General features: G+C 43.3%; 1 protein-coding gene across 2 annotated transcripts in view; it reads left to right on the top strand.

The window, feature by feature from the left end:
* Positions 1–7,011: 7,011 nt before the first annotated feature.
* SRPX (sushi-repeat containing protein, X-linked) overlaps positions 7,012–24,602 on the top strand; it is a 77,625-nt gene continuing 60,034 nt past the window's right edge. For both annotated transcript variants that reach the window (XM_005880868.2, XM_014528882.1), the window contains exon 1: positions 7,012–7,195. In XM_005880868.2, the coding sequence (XP_005880930.1) occupies positions 7,129–7,195 (67 nt within the window). In that variant the 5' untranslated portion in view covers positions 7,012–7,128. The remainder of the gene's footprint in view (positions 7,196–24,602) is intronic.

Raw genomic sequence — 24,602 nt, 5'->3', positions numbered from 1 at the left:
AAAAGTATGTATATGCCAGATGTGTTTGTTTCCCCCACATCCCATGTGGTTCAGGGTTCAGGATCTGGAAGAAGGGCCACACACAAATGAAAGAGACTAGATAAGAGATAATAATTTGGAAATTGGGGGGCCAGGTGGGAGCCCATCCCGAGAGGAAGGACTCCAGTTGGGCTCAGGCCCTGCCATCCTTTTATTCAGTTGGGGATACACCCATAGCCCTTAGGCAGGCAAGTTCCAGTAACAGGCAGACTATCTTATCAGTAAGGATTTACATGACTATCTGGTGGGGAAGTTGCTTCAGCTACCATTGTCTCTAAATAGTGGGTGCACAGCTCTGACCTTTGCCAGGGCTTCAAGGGTCACCAGCCTCCGGGTTCCTTGTCCACACCTCTCTGCTAGTGAAGACAATAGGCGGCTTCCCACAAAAAAGAATAACATATATGGGGGAATAAAACTCCTTGACCTAAAGATTTATTAAAAACTTACATTAATGAAGACACTGCAGTATTGGCATAAAGGCAGACAAACAGATAATGAAACAGAATAGAAAGTCCAGAAAGAGGCCCAGACATATAAGGTCAATTGGTTTCTGACAAAGGTGCAAAAGCAATGCAGTAGAGAAAAAACAGTCATTTCAACAAATGGTGTTGTAACAATTATACATTCATATGCCAAAAAACAAACAAACAAAAAAAAACTTGGATCCAAACTTCACATGAAAGATAAACAATAATGCAAAACTAATTTTTTATAATAAATAACAAATTTTGAATTCACTAATGTAGGTGAGGACATAGATATTGGATGATTACTAAATGTCTGTGCCATAGGGTCTTTTGGAAAATTTATTAAAAATTATGTTTACATGAGTGATTGTTCAAAGTTTATTTTAGAATCCTGGGATGTAGCAATTATATTACTAGTCACATTTGCCCTCTCTAACACTCTGCAAAAAGCCCATTGCTTTCATTGTGCAACTCTGGAAATAGGATCACATTTTCTGTGTTGTGGCTCTGTTTCTCTGTCCAGTGGAAATTCAGTTTTCTCCTCCTATGGTTTCTGTTCCACATTGGTGAAGGAGGAGATTTTATCCAAGTTATGCTTCTGCAGGAAAAATAATTTTTAGATTGGATCTAAGATGAAAATGGTTCCTTAGCCTTATGGAAACACAAATACTATGAGTTTTCCTGTCTTACACTATAAATATTCCAATGTCTTCAGTGGCTTCTCTTGGCTGCAGAACTCTGTTTAAATATTTCATGTCCACCAATATTTGGATTATGAAAACACACAAAGTTTGAATTTTATTCATATTTTCATATTATTAACATTAATTTCTTAGGCATGTCAGATCAATTTTATCATAAATTAAGAAAATATTGGAAATTATATCATTCAGGTTCATGCCAAGATGCTGCAACAGAGACCCATTATTAAGTGGCTGATTCAAGGTATATGTTTCTCTCTCAGATCACAATTCAAAACTATGCCGTCCAAGATTAATGAGGCTGCTGTGCAATCCTCAATACAGGCCTTCCATTTATTTCACGGCTCATGATGGCTTGAGTCCAGGTCTCATAATCACCCAGCCAAGATTGAAGGGAAAGGCTCAGGAGAGCACATCAACCTTTCATTGTAGGGAGACAAATTGAAAATAGCATACATTACTTCTGTTTACATCCAATGACCAGAACTTAGTCTTATGACTACACCAAATTGCAAGAAAGGCTGAAATATTATCCTGATCTGGGATTCTAAGTGCCTAGCTAAAGTTTGGGAGCTCTATTGTTAAAGAGAGAGACTGAATATTTGTGGAAAGTGAGTTGGGTTTCGGGAGTGCACAATATTGGCAGGAAAGTAGAAGAGAAATATTTGTAAACAAGCAAAAGAAGAGCAGCTTTGATTGGAGGTGGAGTGTACAGGGAAATACGCACTATTGGAACAGTCAAGGCACTGCTGTCAAGTTAAAAAAATAAAAACTCCAACCATTTTGTCATTTTTCTGTCACTTGTTCTAGATTCAAGTCTAAATGACCAAGAAAAGGTGTCTGCCTTACACTGTTTTTGGAGAAGTAGAAAGAATTAGATGGATGTTACCTCCTGAAACCCATTGGGTATCCAGAGTTGGAGAGCAAGCAATTTGAATTTCTCATACCACCAGATTATTCACAATAGGGAGAGGTAGTTCCCTAGAAAGAAATTGGGGTACCATTTGGGAGGGGTGCTGGACTATCACAAAACACATAGCTACCATATTAGTAACTTCAAGTATTTGCCAGAATATTGGTCCCAACTAATTTATTTGGCCATGCCAAAAAGCAGGTTGTGGCTACTATAAAAAATAAGTCACCATTGTATCCATATGTTTCCAGGATCTGGGTTTTATTGATGCTTACTTTGTATTTTCTTGTGCCTATGCCTCCTTTCACATTCTTTATATGTCTGCCAAGCCTTGTTATCGGTTGTGTGAACTACTCCTCCTTGGCTAGGATGCAAGTAAGAAAAAGCCCTATGGAGTCTGGGAGAGCTTTCCTGAAATGTCATTTAAGGTAACATCTTAAAAAAGGAGATGTTACTTAGAATAAGAAGTTGAAAAACAAGCAGAAGGAAGAGTATGTGCAAAGACCCTGAGTGCAAACAAAAAGAATATTGGTGTGACTAACATACAGTGTGTGATGGGAAGTGTGGTGAGAGTTGAAGCTATATAGGTAGACAAAGTGCAGATCAACAAAACCTTTATGCTATGCTCAAAATCTTACTGTTTTATCTGCCTAGACCAGTAATCAATCAAAGGATTTTAAGCTGCTGAGTGACAGTTTGCTTGGCTGTAGTAAATGTTGAATATACTGAGGTTGCAGGAGAGAGAGGTGTGGATGCAGGATACCACTTAGAAAATTATTGATAGGAATCCAGTGGGTGGTAATGAAGATGGAGAAACATAACAGAATTCAAGGAGGATAAGGAGGAAAATCAACTGGACATAAGGGTGGGTTGGATGGAGTGGAAGGAAGGAGTCAAGGATGAATAGTGGTACCAATCACAGAAACAGAATAGTAGAGGTTTGCAGGTTACAGGTCCTGGATCTATTAACTATATGTGGAGTTGGAAATGCATTTGAACAATCAGGAGAAGTTATATAGTAGAGTTAAGAACACACAGAAGAGCTTAAAGATACAGATTTATGAGTTCTCGTTGTTTAGCTGGTAATTAAATGTCTCTGTGTGAATGAGGTCATCTAAAGAGAGAGTATGGAAATTCTCATGGAATTCAACATTCACTGGTTGCCCAGATATTGATTGGTGGCCAAAGAGACTGGGCAGCATTCAGAGAGGTCAGATGCATGATAGTGTGCTCTCCTGGAATGTAAAGATTGTTAGTGTCACTAGAAATAACAGGTAGTCATTAGTGTTGAGTGCTTCTGAGAAGTGTGTAAAGATGATGACTAACACATCTGTTGGTGAAAATGACATGCAGGTCATGAGAACAAGAATTATCTCAGAGGAACAATGTAAGCAGACCCAGATTGGAGTAGGCTGATGGAGGCAGCGAGTTTAGACAACTTTTTTGAAAGGGAAAAAAAAAAGAGTTGGAGGAAAACTATATAACATGACCATCATGCAATAGCATCCATTTGAGAATAAGATATAACAAACAGCCCTAGCCAGTTTGGCTCAGTGGATAGAGTGGTGGCCTGTGGACTCAAGGGTCCCAGGTTCGATTCCGGCCAAGGGCACACACCCGGGTTGTGGGCCCTATCCCCCTCAGTAGGGGATGTGCAGGAGGAGGCAGCCAATCAATGATTCTCTCTCATCACTGATGTTTCTATCTCTCTAGCTCTCTCCCTTCCTGTTGGAAATCAATAAAAACATATTTTAAAAAAGGTATAGCAAACATTGGGTTTCATTGCACCAAGTCATATACTCAAGAGACACATCACTGTGTATTCTACATTTAAAGAGAAGCGATCATGAGGCAAATGGGGAAAGTGCCTATATCTTATATGTTCAGACAAATAGAAATTTAACCCACTCAGGCAGAGAGAAGGACCAGAGCAATACAGGAAAGCTTTAAGCAGCCTCCTGAAAATATTACTATAAAATCCCAATTTGTCTTGGACGTGTTCAACTCGGCGTGCTTTGTATAAAACATAATTTTTTCATGCATCAACTTTTCTTTGTCTACTTAAACAGGGTCAGAGAAAGGCTGATGCTTGAAAAGTTCTTGGAACAAAAAAAATCCAAGATGTGACTAAATGAATCATTTGATTAGTTATCACTAACAGCAAGATGCAACCCAATAAGGACTATTAACTCATTGTTTCTAAACTTGGCTTGTTTCTGTACTTGGCTGGATTCCTCAGAGCTCTGGCCAAACAGCAGGGTTTCTGCATGTGCTCTGACCTCCCTGAAGACATCACAATGAGCCAGAAACTCTCAGGGTTCAAAAGAGGTCTTTAGAAAAAGGGTAAAAAGGGGCCTGGGTACAACCACAGGGAGAGGCATCCTATTCGGTGCACACACATTCAGGGGATATATATTAACTGTACTTCTTGCAACTGGAAACTCTATTTAGCCTCCAGGACTAATTTTCCAGTCTAAGTCTTCACAATGATGCTAACCTTTGGGTTGCTTACAAGAGAGTAAATGAAAGCTTTCTCTCCTCCAACACATCCTTCCTTGACTTGAAACATGTGGCAAGGCTGTTACCTCCAGCACATGCTTTCTGAATGAATCAGCATTCTAAAAGACAGAAGCCCTAGGATGTGCCAATATCAACTGAATCAGCAAGGATTAAGAGGAGTGGGGAGACAGTTCAATGGATGCAGCCTTATCTAGGGTGTCAATTGCACCATCTTCAAAGTTGGCAGCCTAGGCATCTTGTTGGCAATAAAGGGAGAAAGGGCCAGAACTACCTCTGCAGGGCCCTGAGTGGACCTCACTGGACGGAGGACTGGGGTCTTCTATAGGAAATCAACATCATAATAGTTCGACAGAGGCATGTGTCTGAGGATAGTTTTATTTTATTTTTTGGTTAGTCCTTGCCCAAGGTATTTTTCCATTGCTTTTCAGAGAGAATTGAAGAGAGGGGGAGAGAGAGAGACAGAGAGAAACATCCATGTGAGAGAGACACATCGATCAGTTGCTTCCTGCACTCACCCTGACTGGTAAGTGGGGAGCAAACCTACAAGCCAGGTATGTGCCCTAGACCAAGAATCAAACCCGTGACACTTTGGTGGGTGAGCCAATGCTCTAATCACTCAGAAACACTGACCAGGGCTGTGAGGATAGTTTTTATGCACAAAGTCCCAGTCCCATGCTAGTTATACTCCTTTTCAAATGTACAGCCTGTTGGATACAAATTGTTCCCTCATTATCATGGTAAGGTATTCCTGCCTCAGAAATGTCCTGGACTCCTGCTTCTCTGTTCCTCTGTTAGGCTGGGAGCTTAGTGCCACAAACCACACTACAAGCCAAGGTTAGGGCTTTGAAGTTTTGGGCTCAATCCTATAGAAAATAGATTTTGTCATAGGATCTAACCAATGTGTTTTCACTTTGTGCCATTTTCTTTCAGCCTCTAGTCCTGGGTGAAGGCCCCTTGTATATATTTACACAGGTTTTATCTGGCAAAAAAATAAAATGCCCTTCAGACTCTGCTATCCCCTTGTCAAGATCCAGAAGCTAATGTTTGCTATGGCTTCCTTCACTTTTCCCTGTTCAAGTTGTATATCCTTTTTTCCCTGTTATTCCCTTTTCTTCAGTGTCCTCAAGGATCTCATCCACTGCAATGGCTTCAGCTTTTACCTCCATGCAAGCATTTAAAATCTATACTCCTCTCTTCATCTTATCTACTGAATTTCAAAAAATTTTTAACACTAGGCATCTTCTACATTGTTGTTTCACCTGCATCACAATCTTAACATGTTCGAAACTAAACTCATTGTAGCCCCATAATGGCTCCTTGCCTGTATCAGTTCATGTTCTACCAGAGCAGCAAAATCAGTAGAAGATATATACTGCATAAGGCCAATATGCATTTGTTACTTGTAATTGCTCTTATGCAACTGTGGGGGATTGCTAAGTAGTTTCTGTATGGCTGTTGTTGTCTCTGAGTCTAATACTGGAGCTTGAAGTTCATGGGATAGGCAGTAGGGAAGGAAAGGTATAAATTGGAAGGGGGAGATCAAGAGCAGGCTGGAACCAACAAGCATGAGCTGGAGCACCATGAGTAAGACTGGAACTCATATTAGTGCTTGTTGCCACTGACGGTGATGAGCATATTCAGCACAAGTGGGTCTCTTTGTCACAACTGCTAAACACACTCACCTGGCCTACAACTTGAAGCAATCTAAGGAGGATCAGGGGAAGGTAGAGCACTTGCAGGCCCAATTACTGCTTCATACCAATGAGGTAAGTCAGCAAATCTGCACCATATGTGAGCTACAAAATGGCCACTACTTCCCTTCCAGCCTCCAAATCTCCCAAGAATCACTGTTTTTCTGGGCATTCATCATCAAGATTAGTAAGGAAAATGTCCTCCCAGAGGTGAGTTAAGGCTTTCTCCTTGTAGAGGAAGGGAGAGGGAGAGGGAGAAATAGAAACATCCATGATGAGGGAGAATCATTGATCAGCTGCCTCCTGCACACCCCACACTGGGGACCGAGCCCACAACCTCCGCATGTGTCCTGACAGAATTGAACCCAAGACCCTTCAGTCCACAGGCCAACACTCCATCCACGGAGCCAAACCCGCTAGGGCTGCCCCTTCTCTTTCTATGAGACTCATGCAGCTTCCTACATCAATGACATTGTGCTGGGGACCCTTGATGTGGGAGGCATTTGGTCCACCTGTGTGTATTCAGGTGAAAAGGCTTGAACTTGGAGAACAGAAAGATATCACTGCTCCTGGGGGCGGCGGGGAGGGGGGGGGTCAGAAGAAGCGCTTGGCCCCGAAGAAGAGGGTGGGTGGGAGCCCCAACGGCGCCAGCATTCCAGGGAGGCCGAGGAAGGAGGGCAGGCCCTAAGCCTGAGGGAGGGAAAGAGGAGAGGAGGAGTTTTGCAGCTCTGCCCCTTGGTCTCCTCCCGACAGGGAAGCGCGCGGCGCTGCAGAGCTGAGCTGAGGGCTGGAGCACCATGAGGGGCCCCGCGCTGCTGCTGCTGCTGCTGTTGTTTCCAATCCCGCTTACCCTCGGCTTCCCAGGTAGGGCAGGGGTAACCCCCCCTCCGCTGAGGAGGGGACGGAGGGAGGTGCAGAGGGTGCCCTTTGTTTGTGTCGGAAGCCTTTCTCGGCGCCCTGGGACGTGGGGAGGAGGAGGGAGCCTCCCATTTGGGCACCATTGCCAGCCCCTCGCCAGGCATCCAGAGGGGCCGGGATCCCAGTCCCCTCTGTGTCTGATGTTCCAGGGGTCCAAGTAGAGCCATATCGGAGCAGAAGGCGACTCCAAGAAGTTTGGGTGCGGGCTCCTTTTGTAGCCAGACAACCAATGGGACCCCGCTGCCTGTCACTACTTGAGCCAATTCAGCAGAGACGGGGTTGAATCCTATATGAGCGTTTATTCCAATCTTGCGGGCAGCAGGGGAAGAGCAGCAGGTCACCCACAAGAATCTGCTCTGACCCCCTCGCCAGCTGGCTGGTTATATACACAGGAGGGAGAAGACAGCTATGTGCAGCTGCGGGCTGCAGTGTAACGGAAAGGGGAAGGAGGGAAAGGGGAAGGAGGGTCCGCAGTCAGGCCTTTAGGAGCTCAAAGCCCGATAATAAGGTGGCTAATCTGTGATGTTATAAACAGCTCAGCCCGTTCCTGGGACCAGAGGACTGTCAGCATTCCTGAGAAAAACTCCCGGAGGGGGTCAGGGTCTGGGCACAGCCACCAAATCAAAGCCTGTCCTGTCCTTGGTCTGTTCTTAAAGGTATTTCCTTACTGAGTCATGGACCCATCCAGGCATCTTATCTTTTTACACCCTCGTTTCATCCTCCAGTGTCCCAGGGTCTGTAAGAAAACCTTTCATCTATAGTGATTATGTGGTGAATAATGATTAGACAACAGTGGCTCTATTCTTACTATGTGCCCTTTCCCACTATCAGTTTCTCACTACCCAGTATTTTGCCTCCTTACACGGGGTTGCTCAGGGCCTGGTCTCAGGGGTCTGGCAGGTAGTCCGGTAGTCCTGAAAGGAGCCCCTACCTCCTCCCACAGAGGTCCTAGGCCATCCCCTGAAGCTGTAGGCTGGGTCATTTGCGTACTCTTTCAGACAGCACAAGCAGGGCCTTGACTACTGCCCCCAACCCCTCTAGCTGGGGATTCTGAGAAAGTCTGAGCCTCTGGGAGAGAGGTGCCTGCTGAGCGTGGTGACATGTGGCGACATGTGGCATGCACTCTGTTAGCCCCAGGGAGAAAGGGTGTAGCTTCTTGAGGGCGTGGTCTCTAGATTCTAAAGGAAACCTGGTATTTATGAGAGTTCTCCTGGTATTGGAGAACTACTTGAGCCAATTCTTTATTTTTTAAAATATATTTTATTGATTTCAGAGAGGAAGGGAGAGGGAGAGATAGATAGAAACATCAATGATGAGAGAGAATCACTGATCGGCTGCCTCCTGCACACCCCCTACTGGGGATCGAGCCTGAAACCTGGGCATGTGCCCTGACCTGGAATTGAACTGTGACCTTCCAGTTCATAGGTCGACACTTAACTACTGAGCCATGCTGGCTGGGCAGCAAAACCTTCTTTAGAAATGCCTTTTAAAAACCTCAAGCTTGCCCGAGGGGCGTGGCTCAGTGGTTGATCATTGACCTATGAACCTGTGGGTCACAGTTCAATTCCCAGTCAGGGCACATGCCCAGGTTTCAGGCTCGATCCCCAGTAGGGGGTGTGCAGGAGGCAGCCGATCAGTGATTCTCTCTCATCATTGATGTTTCTCTCTCTCTCTCTCTCTTTCTCTCTCTCCCTCTCCCTCTCCCTGCCTCTCTGAAATCAATAAAAACATTTTTAAAAAATAAAATAAAATAATAAAAACCTCAAGCTTATTCCTTCATCAGGGAGTCTTAGGTTAGCAAAGAGTTTCAGGGGAGCAGGGCAACATGGATGCACCCTTGTGTCCATGGAACTGAGAAGAAATCCCTGAGAGAGTGGTTGACGTAGATAGGGCGTGCCAATATTTGTCTTTGCGATCCACACAGTGGGCAGTTTAAATCTGGGGTCTGAGAAACAAACCTACTGAGTTTTAGATGAAGGATCTCATGGGGGATGGGGGGGTGGGGACAGGGTTTCCCCAGATACGTGCTTGGGAGACATAGGAATGGCTGCTGGAAATTCTCTGCACATCTCCAAATAAATGAGTCAAACAAATGTATGAAGTGATAAAAAGGAACATTTGTGTTTTGAGCTGACTCTTGCAAGTTTAAGCCTTTGGTAGGAACTGATTCTGGGAAAAGTGGAAAGGAGACTTTATCCTCAGTGCCACACAAGTGCCATTCCCATCCCCTTTAGCAGGAGTCAGGTTGAAAATGAACTCGGAGGGGGAGGGGAAGCAGAGGGAGAAGTTGAGAAACTAGCTAGAGGCCGTTGAACTCTAAATTAGGAGGCTTCTTTCAGCTGCCTGTACATCTGGTGGAGCCTTTCTCAGCCAAGGGGCCTCTTCTCTTTTTCCATCTGACTGCCATCACTCCCTTTCTCTGCCCTCCACTCTGTTTTCTCTCAGCTTCCACCCTTGTATAGTGTGGGTTGATGCCAGGGCCCAGCCACCCACAGAATCATGGGTTTTCCAGGCTGGGCACTCACTACTCTCCCTGGCTGGCCTGGCTCCTCCAGCCAGCAGGCAGGCTGCCCCCTGCTAGAAGCTACAGCTCTCCTCCTTGCAATCCCCGACCTATCCTGATTCCTCACTGGTCCTCAGGCTCTGCTCAGACCTCACATGAGCAGAAACCAATTGGAGAACCTTTCAAAGTTCTTCCTTGGCTCCTCTCCACAGAGTCTCTCAGGAAATGTGCTCGGCTAGGGCTACTGAATTCAAAGATGGGGGTTTCACTCCAAGCCCGAAGTTTTGGAAAGCTGGGGAAGGGAGATACTCTCGGCCAGCAGGTCCTGAGGCAAATTACCCTATGTGCCAGGAGAAAGATTTTGAAGATCATTTCTGAGGCACCCTCTTAGCAAGCAGACATCATGTCTCCAGTAAGAGAGAAGGTAAGAGGCCCAGAGTCAAGAACCTCTGAAAGAGGGAGATGAGGATCTAGGGCCCCATTAGTTTCCTAGTTATATAACCAGCTGCGATTTCACAGCAAATCTATCCAAGTGAGAGTAAATCCTTCCCATTCCCACTCCTAGAACTTTAGGCTTCTTTGCAGCCTAACAAAGACACAGTATCTATCTATATATAAAAGGCTTAGTGACCAGCCAACCGGCCAGTAGGTATGACACATACTGACTACCAGGGGGCAGACGCTCAACACAGGAGCTGCCCAGCAACAGCAACTTTGCAGAGTGCCCTCTCACACTCCAGGACCACTCAGGGGAAGTTGGACTGCTGGTTTCAGCCTGATCTCCGCAGGCCAGGCCAAGGGACCCCACCTGCTGGAGGGACCCTGCTCACTTCACAGACACCCTTCAAGCCCTGGTGCTGCCCCAGAAGAGGGACCACGGGAAGTTGGCTCCAGGGTGTGTCTGGCCTGTCTCACCCAGCCCCACCAGCCACCTTCTAATTAATTTCCTTTCAATGTGCATGAATCCATGCACCGGGCCTCTAGTGTAAAAAACAAAAACAAAACAAAACAAAACAAAACAAAACAAAACAAAAAGCCATAACATGAGTGGAAAGTTCATATAGTCAAGTTCTCTGCATTGGATTGTTTTTGCACATGTATAAGAGGAAGAGTTTTGATTCTGTTGTTAAATGAACTCTTGAAACCTTATTTACATCTGAGGTTTTGGAGGATCACTGCACCTACTTCTGTCAGCAAGGCTGAAGGTGGAAATGAGTCATATAGCCACTAAAAGACTCCATGAATCTTACACCTGGAGAAAGGTGGTTAATGTAGTTTATGTTGGCCAGTCAGGAAAGCTAAATGAGGTTTGCTAAAAGCCATACCATACCAGACCAGCCAAAGCAGTCTTCTGAAATGCCACATTTGGAGATATGTATTAGGAACAGAACACCTGGCTCAGGATATACAATTAAAGTCTCAGGCTAGGCTAGAAATTTCTATTTGGATTTAAAACATGTAATCAGTTGACAAAATTACTCTGCATTAAAAAGTGCAATGCTGGGGAGAGCAGGACATTTTCATCTTGAATTTTTTTTTTTTTTTTTATTTTTTTTTTTTACTGATAACACTGCTTCTCACTTCACAGACTTGTGCGCTCTAAGAGACGCTGGAGACCATTGTTAAAGCACCATCTTCAAACCTTCCCACCTCATCAGTCCTCACAATTGAAATACGCCCCTCTCTTTTTTTAATATTATTATAACAGTCTCACTTTTAGTCTCTGTCATTCAAACTCACTCTACTGTTTTTTGCCAACTTCTGGTCTTTTAAGTACAATTTTACTTTAGTACCATTTTAAAAAATATATTTGTATTGATTTCAGAGAGGAAGGGAGAGGGAGAGAGAGATAGAAACATCAATGATGAGAGAGAATCATGGATCGACTGCCTCCTGCATGCCCCACACTAGGAATCGAGCCCGCAACCCGGGCATGTGCCCTGACCAGGGATCAAATGGTGACCTCCTGGTTCATAGGTCGATGCTCAACCACTGAGCCATGCCGGACAGGCTAGTACCATTTTTTATCACTTTACTTTCCTATTCAAAGATGGAGAGCAGCAGCTCCATGTTCTCTCTAAAGTTAACTAGAAAGTTCTCAGATGTTCTTAGGGGACTATACAATTTGCTTCTAGCCTAATTTTACATTCCTTCTCACCTGGTTTCCTAAAGTCTGACCAAAATAGATTACCTGTTTTTATAGAACTTGAGTGACATTCTGCCACTTCTTGGTATTACGACTTCCTGTACCTGGACTGCTTTCCCCCAACCATCTAGTCTGTTCAAATTCTGCCCATCTTCCAGTGACACCCCCACTTCAGAAGAGGGACTGAAAGGGAACACTCGTGCACTGCTGGTGGGAATGCAGACTGATGCAGCCACTATGGAAAACAGTATAGAGATTCCTCAAAAAGTTAAAAATGGAACTCCCATTTTACCCACTCATCCCACTTCTAGGAATATATCCTAAGAATCCGGAAACACCCATCAGAAAGGATATATGCAGCACAATTCACCATAGCTAAGATTTGGAAACAGCCTAAGTGCCTATCAGCAGATGAGTGGATCAAAAAACTGTGGTGGCTGGCCCCACCTCCATCAAGCTCCTCTGGGCAGGGGGGGTGCAGCCTCAGGTCTCCTGGCCCAGCACCAGGGTGGGGGGTGTGGCCTGAGGTCCCCCGACCTGGCACTAGGGTGGGGGTCACGGCATGAGGTCTCCCGGCCTGGAGCTGGGGCAGGGGTGTAGCCTGAGGTCTCCTGTCAAGCCCTGCCAGGCTGGGGCCATGGCCTGAGGTCCCCCGTCAAGCCCTGCCAGATGGGGAGCACGGCCTGAGGTCCCTCATCAAGCCCCATGGGGTGGGGGGCACAGCCTGAGGTCCCTTGCCCCGGCCAGGCTCCATGCAGCCTCAGGTCCCTGCTGTTCGGTCGTGACATTATGGCATCCTGGCTAATGTGCCTATTCCTCTATTTCAGTGATGGCGAACCTTTTGAGCTCGGTGTGTCAGCTTTTTGAAAAACCCTAACTTAACTCTGGTGCCGTGTCACATATAGAAATTTTTTGATATTTGCAACCATAGTAAAACAAAGATTTATATTTTTGGTACTTATTTTATATATTTAAATGCCATTTAACAAAGAAAAATCAACCAAAAAAATGAGTTCGCGTGTCACTTCTGACACACATGTCATAGGTTCGCCATCACTGGACTAAGGCTTACTGGTTATAGAGGTTGTGTTTAAATCCACGAACATCCTCTGTCGAGGCCATAACTTTCTCTATTGGGGGCTGTAAGATGAGAGACTGACTACAGCCACAAGCTGGAGTTTGCATTTATTATTTTTGTTGGCCACTTTGCTCTGGCCCCTTCCAAAATGGTTGGTTTCCTTAGTAAATGCAAATGTGTGCTACATCAATTACCCTTTCAGAGAACACAAATGAAATGGGTAATTGAAAATGAAGATTGAGTTTAAACAGAAGAAGGTTTACTTTTGCCAGGCTATAGCAAAGTATGGAATTGTAGCAGCCAAGTTCTGATTAATACCCAGATTAAAGATTCACTTCCCAAAAAGCAGTGTGGCCCAGTCAGTGTTGCTCAGTGGTTGAGCATTGACCTATGAACCTGGAGGTCACAGTTGATTCCAGGTTGGGGCACAGGCCCAGGTTGCAGGCTCGATCCCAGTAGGGGGCATCTGGAGGCAACTGACCAATGATTCTCTCTCAGCATTGATGTTTCTATCTCTCCCTCTCCCTTCCTCTCTGAAATCAATAAAAATATATACAAAAAGCAGTGTGAATAATAACCTCTCTTGAGTTCCAGTTCATAGGGAGTTTCTCAGGCCAGCTCCTTGGTTCTCGATTGTATGACCTCGTGACTGTCAGCTTTTATGGGCCATTGTTTCAGGGGTTTTTAGGCCTGAATCTTTCTCTTGGATATTTGAACTTAGTTTTGAAAGAGAATCAGTTTCTTCCTTCTCCAATGAAACCTGGGATCTACCCAGAGATTTACTTTTCAAAGTGGACACTGAATAATGGAGTGTTTGGGATACTAGGATGAAGAATGGAAGGAATTCCTTCTGTCAGTAACTTTCTGCCTTAAGGAAAAATAGACACTGGGTTATCTAAGGTGATCAATGTTATAACACAGATGGGTTGATAGGCCTGGGAGTGCAAAGAGAAGCCATGGAGGGACATTGGGCCTGGATATTGAAGAATGATTCTGATAGATGCTAATGCCAAAGATAACGGCACTATGGGCTCATGGAAGGTTAAAGTAGGAGATCTGTGGGCCTCTCTAAGAACTTTTTGAAATTGGAAACAAAAATCTGTGTGGGTGTTCTTTTTCCATCCTGATTCAAAACCACTGCTCACTGATTGTCTTCACGAATTCTATGAGAGAATGTGCACTTAATGGGCACAAAAATCAACATACAAAGTAAGATGAAATTGCCAGAATAGTGAAACTTTGATTGAATTAATGAGCAGGTAGTCTTCTTGAGTTATAACCAGTGGTAAAATTTCCTGTTCTCATTTAAAAAGCAATAGCAAACAAAGCAGATATAATCATAGACTGGAATTGCCTTCAGGCTTGGGCTGGCAACTGGTTGTACACCCCTTATCTCCCCCTCCCCCGCCCACCAGTTAGCAAGTTAGCATAGTGTATGGGGCATTGGAGGGGATCTTTAGTCAATATTTGTGAATTGATTGATTGAGTGATTGAAGTAAGTGTGACAGGGAATCAGCACATTATATGTAAAATATTCCTGTAGGATTTAACCAGAATTTCCAAGAGGATAGTTCCCAAAGAAAAAGGAATGCTATGTAGCAAAATGTCAGGAAATTTGCAGTACCCTGGACAAAATATCCATCTGAGCAGGCAACAATTCAGGGCACAGCAAATTGCTGAGGCTCTTGGATTTCCTATCACCCAGGACACTATTCTTGGAGACTTAGAGGCTCTGAAGAGTTCTAGGGACAGGGTTTTCAGATAAAGATTTAAGCATAAAACTTGTGCAAAAGAAAAGTCATTGGTAGCATTGCTAAGCTCCCAATTTTTCAGATGATAATTGGTTGCACCTGGATCTTATGGTTGCATGGCCCTCTGGCCTCAGAAACCTCTGGATCACTCATTCTCAGGCTGAATGATTCACTCACCCATAATCCTTTGCTCATACTGGATGTCTCTTTATGTATTGTCCTCCAGGGAGACGATAAATGGGTTTGGACATAATAGCTTGGATTCTCCCAGAGGTTTGGGATTGTAAATTGAGTATATTGGGTTTAAAACTATTTTTATGAGTAATAGTCACACAGATCCAAACATAGAATTGAGGGAGGACTTTCTGCCTTAGCCTTGAAATATGACTGCAGTACTTCTTCTTCCCTGCTCTTACAGTGACCTGCACTGTGATGGCTCACATGCATCAGGGATTTGTTTCCACTGCTGCCACTGGCTGTTTGCAGGGTCTTTCCAGTTGTGCCTTGTGAACATCTATCTTTTCAATGCCGATTGCACCTCAGGACCCTTGGACAGAGGACACTGGCCTTTCACTTATTGTGTGGGTAGCAGAGCTGAATGATCCTGCCAGTTCCAGGATCCAAGTATGTTCAAAAACACTGGTTAAATTAAGGCCACAGATTGAGAATTGAGCCAAGGTTTGGCAGGCTCATTGTGGAGTGGTGAGGAAGTGTTGGTGTGGTCCATCTTCTGAGACTCTGCCCCCACAGTGGCCATCTGTGTAGGAACTCTGACTTGTTGCCACTGACTCAGCATTTGTCAGACAAACGCTCTGATTCCTTTAAATATCCAATGTTGAAATTTTCTCTCCACTTATATTTTAACTCAGCTTTCCAAGGGGTTGTTTCACCACTAGCTACTCTGATGAATCTGATGCCCCCACCATGTGAGCAGGTACTAGAGTCTTGTTCATTTTGTGCCCTCATGGCCTAGCAGGGACCTGACTCATGGAAGGCTCTCAGTGGATCTGTGGAATGAAATCTGCTGGGAAGCATGCCTCTGGCTGATCCTGATCTTGTGGTTGTCTCAGGCTCTATCTAATTTCCCTCAGGTGTTTCTTACCCACAACCAAGCTCCCCTGCATTGGCCACCTAATTCATGGAACTGTGGAACTTCAGACTGGGAGGTGCACCTGAGGGGCAACACTTTGCTTCCTAGTGATGACCACTCCCCACCCCCCGAGGCTCAGCCTGATGAAGGAATTTCTCTGGGGTCACACAGAAAGTTAGAAGACCTGGGTTTATAACTCAGTCTGGTGACTCCCACAGGCAGTTATTGAACACAACTTTTGAGTGGCGGTTACATGTTAGGCATGATGCCAGGCACCAGGGTTAGGCAGGCAAGAATTAATGACACTGTGAGTATTCACTGAGCCCCTGTCTGGGGTACATTACAGCATGTTTGTTCATATCGACACTTGGTTGCAATCTCAGGGTCTCAACCTGGGGCTGCTTGGATATTCCTCAAGGGTTCTAAGACGTTCTGACTCATAGCCAGTTCTTGCTCCGTTTTGTCAAAGTCCCCCAATGCTCCCTCCCTATGCCACTTGCTTTGAGTTCCCCAACAATATGTGATAACATTTTAATAGCTTTATAGAGACATCCCATACAATGCTCATTTAAACTAATTCGAGGATTTTAGTACATTCACAGACTTGTGTATCTGTCACCACAATTTCAGAGCATTTCCATCAAAACAACCCCACAGCCCTAGGTGATTTGGCTCAGTGGATTGAGTGTCAACCTGTGCACTGAAAGGTCCCGGGTTCTATTTCAATCAAGGGCACATGCCCAGGTTGAAGGCTCGAGGCAGCCAATCCATGATTCTCTCTCACCATTGATATTTCTATCTCTCTCTCCATCTCCCTTCCTCTCTGAAATCAATAAAAATATACTAAAAAAATAAGTTTAGCCCTTTGCCAAGACAGGGTGGATTGCTTGTTTAAAAACTACCACACAATAACTCCCTTCCTCTCCTTTTCTCCCTTTTCCTGTTGGCTTTGCTTTCATCACTGCATCCTCTAGACTTCCTTTCCCATCTCCTATATTCCTGAGATAAGCATGAGCAGCCTTTAGGTTCCTACTTTCCCTCTAACTAAAACACAAGTCCCACCCTTAGAGGGCTTCTGACTTCATCTCTTGTTAAGTCCTTCTGCCAGCAGCAGCCAAGCACACCTCTAGTGATTGGTAACAGGGTCCTTGCAAGGCTTTGTCCTATAAAAAGACCTGGTGTCCTAATCCAAAGCTGAAGGTGGATGGGCCTTTGCTACCTGCTGACAGACTTCCTTGATGCTGCCTGATTGCTGGGCAGCAGGCTTGGGTCTCTCCATATCTGCTGCCCTGCCAAGCTTCTGCTAGGTGGTATGGCCCACAGCCCTCTACTGCCCTGACCCCGGATTGCTGCTGAAGGCATGACTTGGATATCTGTCTTTCACAAGTTGTTCTTCCTTCAGAAGCCTGTAATCTTACTGATGGTCAGGAACAGCCCTAGTAGAACATTTTCCAAACTGGCTTCCTTGAAGCTCTGCTTCCCAGATTCACAGATGTTCTATCGCAGTGGTTCTCAACCTTCCTAATGCCGCGACCCTTTAATACAGTTCCTCATGTTGTGGTGACCCCCAATTTCATTGTTACAAATTGAACATAATTAAAGCATAGTGATTCATCACAAAAACAATATGTAATTATATATGTGTTTTCCGATGGTCTTAGGTGACCCCTGTGAAAGGGTCATTTGACTCCCAAAGGGGTCGTGACCCACAGGTTGAGAACCGCTGTTCTATGGGAAACAATGCATTCTAAATAAATTGTGCTGGGTTAAGTAGGTTTTTTGATTTGCAGGACTATGCAGGGTCATTGATATGCTAATGTACCATGTTACCCTCTGGGATCAATTCCAGTCAAGGGCACATGCCCAAGTTGCAGGTTCAATTTCCAGTAGGGGGCCTTTAGGAGACAGCCTATCAATGATGTTTCTCTCTCATCACTGATGTTTTTATCTCTCCCTCTCCCTTCCTCTACTTTCAAAGTATGGTCCTCAGACCTGCAGCAGCTCATTGAAACTTATTAGATATGTAAATTCTTGGGTCCCACCCCAGAGCTACTGAATCTGGGTAGGAGGAAAGGTGGCCCAGCAATGTGATTTAACAATCCCTCTAAGTAATTCTGGGGCATTCTCCAATGTGAGAACCACCGGTGTGAACATTTCCATTTTTTCTCAGAACATCTCATTAGACTAGTGTTTCCCATTTGTTGTTTTTATTTTTAATATATTTTTATTGATTTCAGGGAGGAAGGGGGAGGGAGAGAGAGATAGAAACATCAATGATGACAGAGACTCATTGATGGGCTGCCTCCTACACGCCCCTTACTGGGGATCGAGCCCACAACCCAGACATGTGACCTTGACTGGAATGGAACCTGGGACCCTTCAGTCCACAGGCTGGCGCTCTATCCACTGAGCCAAACTGGCTAGGGCCCCATTTGTTGTTTTTAAAGGAAACTGTTTGGTGTGGTTTTTTTTGCTTGTTTCAGGACAAGATATTTGAGAGGATGACATTAGATTTCCTGAAGCATTTATGGTGGCAATGACCATTGCAGGCTTAAGGGGGGAAAAAGGAAAATTAAAAAAACAACCTTTGGTACCATCATCTATCCTGCTAAACAGTTATGGGCATACTTGGTTAGAAGTTTCCTCCAGTTGAAAGCCACCCACGTTTGGCTGTTGCAAACATGTGTTCTTTAACATGTGTTTTTGTGTATTAACATGTGAAGAAAGCTGGGAACAGCTTTTGGGATGTATTTTTCTTCCCTGGTGCACATTACCTCCCGTTAGAATACTCTTCTTTCTTCCCCCACGAAAAGTTCCTCATCCAAATCCCCAACCCATTTTTCCAGGCCAGCCAGATCCAAATGGCTTTTGCTGGTACCCTTGACATGGGAAAGCCTCTGGAAGCTTTCAGATCTGAGGCTGTGGCCTGTCCCCAGGCAATGCCTCTCAGCGCAGGACATCTTTGCATTCCTTCTCAGAACTCAGCTCATTCCCTCTCATTCCAGAGTTTCTTCCTGCACCATTCCATATAGTGGCCAGCAGTGTTCCCAGTCATGGCTCTGAATGTGAACTTTCATTCTGTGCTATTAGTGTTTGTAAATACTGTGTTGTCACTTAGTTTGAAAATCCCAGCAACATTGAGGTTTGCAGGTAAGGTGAGAGGAACCCCTAAGTTTTCTTGCCCAGATCTTTGCTCTGTCTTCATTTAAATGATGGTGAGGCCTTAAGAACTCAAGAGCTGATGTGGATGGGTGAGTTATCGATTTGTTTTTGCCGTCTAAACATAACTGAAAAGAAGCAGAATTGCCTCATGTTCCAGAAAACAGAGGTGATTTGATCACCCCCAAATATGAACGTGGTGCAAGAGTGAGCTCTTCTCCAGCTCAGCATCTCCCTAGCTCTCTGGTGTGATGTGGCCTCGGCCTTCCTCATTTCTTGGATTTTGACTGTGTCTCAGTTGACCTCTGTGGAGAACAGTTAAGCCTTCAGAGGACCATATGCCAATGCTTTGATTCCACTGGCTGGTTTCAAAGCTAGACCTCCTTTTGTCTGTCTGTTGATGTGAAGAGTCAGATTCCAGGGCTTTGGGAATGCCCCTTGGTGGGAACAAGAGTTGACATTAATTGAGGGCCCCTGCTTTGGGATGAACATTCTTTGAGGTGAAGCAGCTGTAGAAACAAGGCTATCTGAGAGCTCATGTCTGGCAGGGATCATCCTCTCACCAGTCACCCCACCCCACCTTGACAACATTATTTTTTCTGGATGAAATAAAGGTAAAACTGACATTTAAGAATAGATTTAATGGGGAAACAACTTACATAAGGGTGGTGTTGGGATCAAAGTGAGGGATGGATGGAGCCCCAGTTGCCCAAAGCAGTTGACCAGTAAACAGTACGCTTACTGCCTTTCCTCCCTTCCCTATCTCTCTTCCCCAGTCCATCATAGTGCTTCCTGGGGTCTCTTCCCAAAAAAGCACTTGTACCTTGTCTTAGAATGTGCATTTGGGGGACCTAACACACACAATGGCTAAGCTAGAACTTAATCCATAATTTTGATTTCTAGTTTAGCATTCTTTCTGCTGCTGAATTCTCTTTTTTAAAATTTTTAAAAAATATTTTTATTGATTTCAGAGAGGAAGGGTGAGAGAGAGAGAGATAGAAACATCAATGATGAGAGAGAATCATGGATTGGCTGCCTCCTGCACACCCCATACCGGGGATCGAGCCCGCAACCCGGGCATATGCCCTGACTGGGAATCGAACCCTGATCTCCTGGTTCATAGATCGATGCTCAACCACTGAGCCAAGCCAGGAGGCTGCTAAATTGATTCTTTCTGAACAGAGCTTTCTAGGTTAGTAAGTGAACTATAAGGCTGACTTCTATGATGGAAGCTTGGGGATTGTTTTAGTTATCTATTGCTGTGTAAGAAACCATTCTAAAACTTAGTGTCTCAAGTAAAAAAGAATAATCTTTTACCCTTTGAGAAAGCAAGTAACCCAATTTAAAGAGTGGGCAAAATATTTTAACAGACATTTTACTAAAGAAGGTTATACAGCCCTGACCAGTTTGGCTCGGTGGATAGAGCGTCAGCCTGCGGACTGAAGGGTCCCAGGTTCGATTCCGGTCAAGGGCATGTACCTTGGTTGCGGGCACAGCCCCAGTAGGGGTTGTGCAGGAGGCAGCTGATCAATGTTTCTAACTCTATCCCTCTCCCTTCCTCTCTGTAAAAAATCAATAAAATACGTTTTTTAAAAAAGGTTATACAAAAAGATGGTAACCATCATTATCCGTCTACTAGCTGGACGAACTTGACCAATTTAACCTCTGCTATCATCTGCCAAATATGAACAATGCCACCTGCTCTCCTAGGGAAGTGATTTGTAATGTACAGTGCAAATATAATGCATGGTTATAACTCTTCCCCAAAAAACAACTTGCATACATTTCTGTTCCTTGTAGAGGGCTGACTAGCTATTTTCTCTGTCTCTCTCACAGGACTTTATGTGACCGACACCCACAAATTGCTGGCTATGACTGTTAGGTAACCACTGGCCACTAGCAATTTGAGTCAGATCATTTACTGTAAGCTCAAGTGGACGTGGGTGTCTCCTACTATGCTTTTCCAAGCCAGCATGGTTTTTAGGGTTTAAAAAACAAAACAAAAAAAAACACCTCTCACTGCCCTCAAGTGTCCTAATGTCCTTTCATTTCAAGGAACTTGCATCATTTGTGCTCCGTAACAAAGGGCTTCGATTTCCTTAGTACTATCAATAACAAGTACTATCAATAACCTTGATTTTTTTTCTTTGAATTCATTTGTAATCAGTGGTAAAATCTGAAATGTATTATTTTATATTCTCATAAATTATTTTTAATCTAGGATCTAAGGACACTGCTTACATGAGGCGTAAGTAACAGAACATTTTTCATATAGCATTTACATTTGGAAAAATAAACTTGGATGAACAGCTGCAGTGTCCCAAATATTTTTCCATTTCTGTGAATCCCAAAAGCCTCTTTTCATGTATTTAGCATTCCCAAAATTAAAAAAAAAAATACTGCAAAAAGAACACACAGGTTTGTTGTTGTTGTTTTTTTTAAAAAAACAAACAAACAGCTTTATTAAGGTATATATGACATATAGTAAACTCCACTGAATTGCCTTTGCACCTTTTTCAAAAATTAATTGGCCGTTTTTTGCCAGTCTGTTTCTATGTTTTTTATTCTGATCCATTGATCTATGTGCTTATGTCTTTGCCAATGCCCCATTATTTTGATTACTGTAGCTTTGTAAATAGTCTGAAAATTGGGCACTGCACTTCCTGCAACTTTCTTCTTCTTTTCCAAAATTGTTTTGGATATAAATTCCACATGCATTTTAGTATAAACTTGTCTATATCTACCAAAAATGCCTGCTGGGATCCTCATTGGAATTACGTTAAATCTGTTGATCAATTTGGGGAGAATTGACTTCTTTACTATTTGAATCTTCCAATCCACAAACACTGTATATCTCTCTATTTTGGGAAGTCATTTTTTTATTTCTTTGATTAGCATTTTGGAGTTTTTCAGTATACAGAGCTGCTACATGTTTTGTTCGATTTATACTTAAGTATATCATTTTCTAGAGCTATTGGATGTAGAAATACAACTTTTTGTGTTATGACTTTGTATCTTGCAACCTTGCTAACCTCAGGAGTTATTTGTAGATTCTTTAGGATAATCTACAATCTAATCTAATCTACAATTCTAATCTTCATGCCTTTCTTCTTTCTTATCTTATTGCAATAGCTAGTACTGCCAATAATGGTGAGAATGGATGTCTTTCAGTTAGTCTCAATCATAGAGGAAAGCACTCATCTTTCACCATGAAATGTAACATTAATTGTAGGCTTTTGGTAGATCCTCTTCATCAGGGTAAGGAAGTTCCCTGTCTTCCTAGTTTGCTGTGAGTTTTTGTCTTGAATGGATGTTAAATTTTATCAAATGCTTTTTTTTTATGCCCTAGCTGATTTGGCTCAGTGGATAGAGCATCGGCCCATGGATTGAAGGGTCCCAGATTCTATTCCGGTCAAGGGCACTTACCTTGGTTGGAAGCTTGATCCCTGGCCCTGGTCTGGGTGTGTGGAAGGCAAATCAATCGATGTGTCTCTTTCACATCAATGTTTCTCTCTCTGTCTGTCCCCTTCCCTTCAATTCTCTCTAAAAATCAATGGAAAAACTGAATCAGAAAAAAATTAGAAAACCTGAACATGCCAATAACAACTGATGAAATAGAAACAGGAATCAAAAAACTCCCAGCAAACAAAAGCCCTGGTCCCAAAAGCTTCAAAGGGGAGTTTTATCAAACATCCAAAGAAGAACTAACAGCTATACTCCTCAAACTATTAAAAAAAATCCAAGAGGAATGAATACTTTCAAGCTCTTTTCATGAGGTCACAATTATCCTAATCCCAAAACCAGATAAAGACCCTACAATGAAAGAGAATTACAGGTTAATATCCCTGATGAACATAAATGCTAAAATCCTCAACAAACTATGAGCAAATCAGATCCAGCAGTATATTTAAAAGATCATACACCACGACCAAGTGGGATTTATTTCAGGGTTGCAAAGCTGGTACAATATTCACAAATCTATAAATGTGTTATATCACATAAACAAATGGAATGACAAAATCACATGAGCATATCAATAAATGCAGAAAAAGCATTTGACAAAATCGAACACCTTCTTTTGATAAAAACTCTCAGCAAAGTGGGAATAGAGGGAACATATCTCAACATAATAAAGGCCATATATGACAAACCTACAGCCAACATCATACTCAATGGGCAAAAGCTGAAACAATTTCCCTTAAGATTGGGAACAAGACAGGGTTGCCCACTCTCACCACTCTTAGTCAACATAGTACTGGAAGTCCTAGCCACAGCAATAAAACAAGAAGAAGAAATAAAAAGCATGCAAATTGGAAAGGAAGAAGTAAAACTGTCATTTTTCAGATGTCAGGATACTATATAAAGATAATACCCAACATTATGCTCAATTAATATTTGACAAAGGAGGCAAGAACATACAATGAAGCCAAGATAGTCTCTTCAATAAATGGTGTTGGGGAAATTGGATAGATACATGCAAAAAAAGAAACTGTTCCACCAACTTATACCATACACAAAAATAAACTCAAAATGTATAAAAGACTTAAATGTAAGACGGGAAACCATAAAAATATTAGAAGAATCCATAGGCAGCAAAATCTCAGACATCTCTTATAGCAATATTTTATGGATACACCTCCTATGGCAAAGGAAACTAAGGAGAAATAAACAAATGGGACTACATCAAAATGAAAAGCTTCTGAATAGCAAAAGAAACATCAATAAAACAAAAAGGGAGCCCACTGTATAGGAGAACATGTTTGGCAATGATACATCTGATAAAGGGTTAATATCCAAAATATATAAGGAACTCATACAATTTAACAAAAGGAAGACAAACAATCCAATTGAAAAATGGGCAAAGGACCTGAATAGACACTTCTCCAATGTGGACATACAGATGGCCAAGAGATGCATGAAAAAATGCTCAAAGTCACATACCACCTGAGAGATGCAAATTAAGACAACAATGAGATACCATCTCACACCTGTTAGAATGGCTATCAACAAACCAACAAATGACAAGTGCTGGAGAGGATGTGGAGAAAAGGAAACCCTAGTACACTGCTGGTGGGAATGCAGACTGGTGCAGCTGTGGAATACTACAGTATGAAGTTTCCTCAAAAAATTAAAAATGGAACTGCCTTCTGACCCAGTGATCCCACTTTTAGGAATATATCCTAAGAAGCCTGAAACACCATACACCCCTATGTTCATAGCAGCACAATTTACAATAGCTAAGACCTGGAAACAGCCCAAGTGCCCATCAGTAGATGAGTGGATAAAAAGCTGTGGTACATTTATACCACGGAATACTATGCAGCTGTAAAAAAAAAAAAAAAGAAGGATATCTTACCCTTTGAGACAGCCTGGAGGGACCTGGAGAGTATTAAGGTAAGCAAAATAAGCCAGGCAGAGAAAGACAAGTATCACATGATCTCACCCATAGGTTGAATCTAAAAAACAAAACAAATTGATGGACAAAATAGATGAAGAGACACAGAAGCATGGGACAGACTGACAAATCTGAGAGGGTGGGCGTGTGGGTGTGGAGAGATTAACCAGGTAACTTATATGTACGTATACATAGCTCATGGACAAACAATAGAGCAGGGAAGGCCTGGAG

The sequence above is a fragment of the Myotis brandtii genome, unplaced genomic scaffold, assembly GCF_000412655.1.
Source record: "Myotis brandtii unplaced genomic scaffold, ASM41265v1 scaffold657, whole genome shotgun sequence".
NCBI classification, from domain to species: Eukaryota; Metazoa; Chordata; class Mammalia; order Chiroptera; family Vespertilionidae; genus Myotis; species Myotis brandtii.
This window is presented reverse-complemented; position numbering and strand designations above follow the sequence as displayed.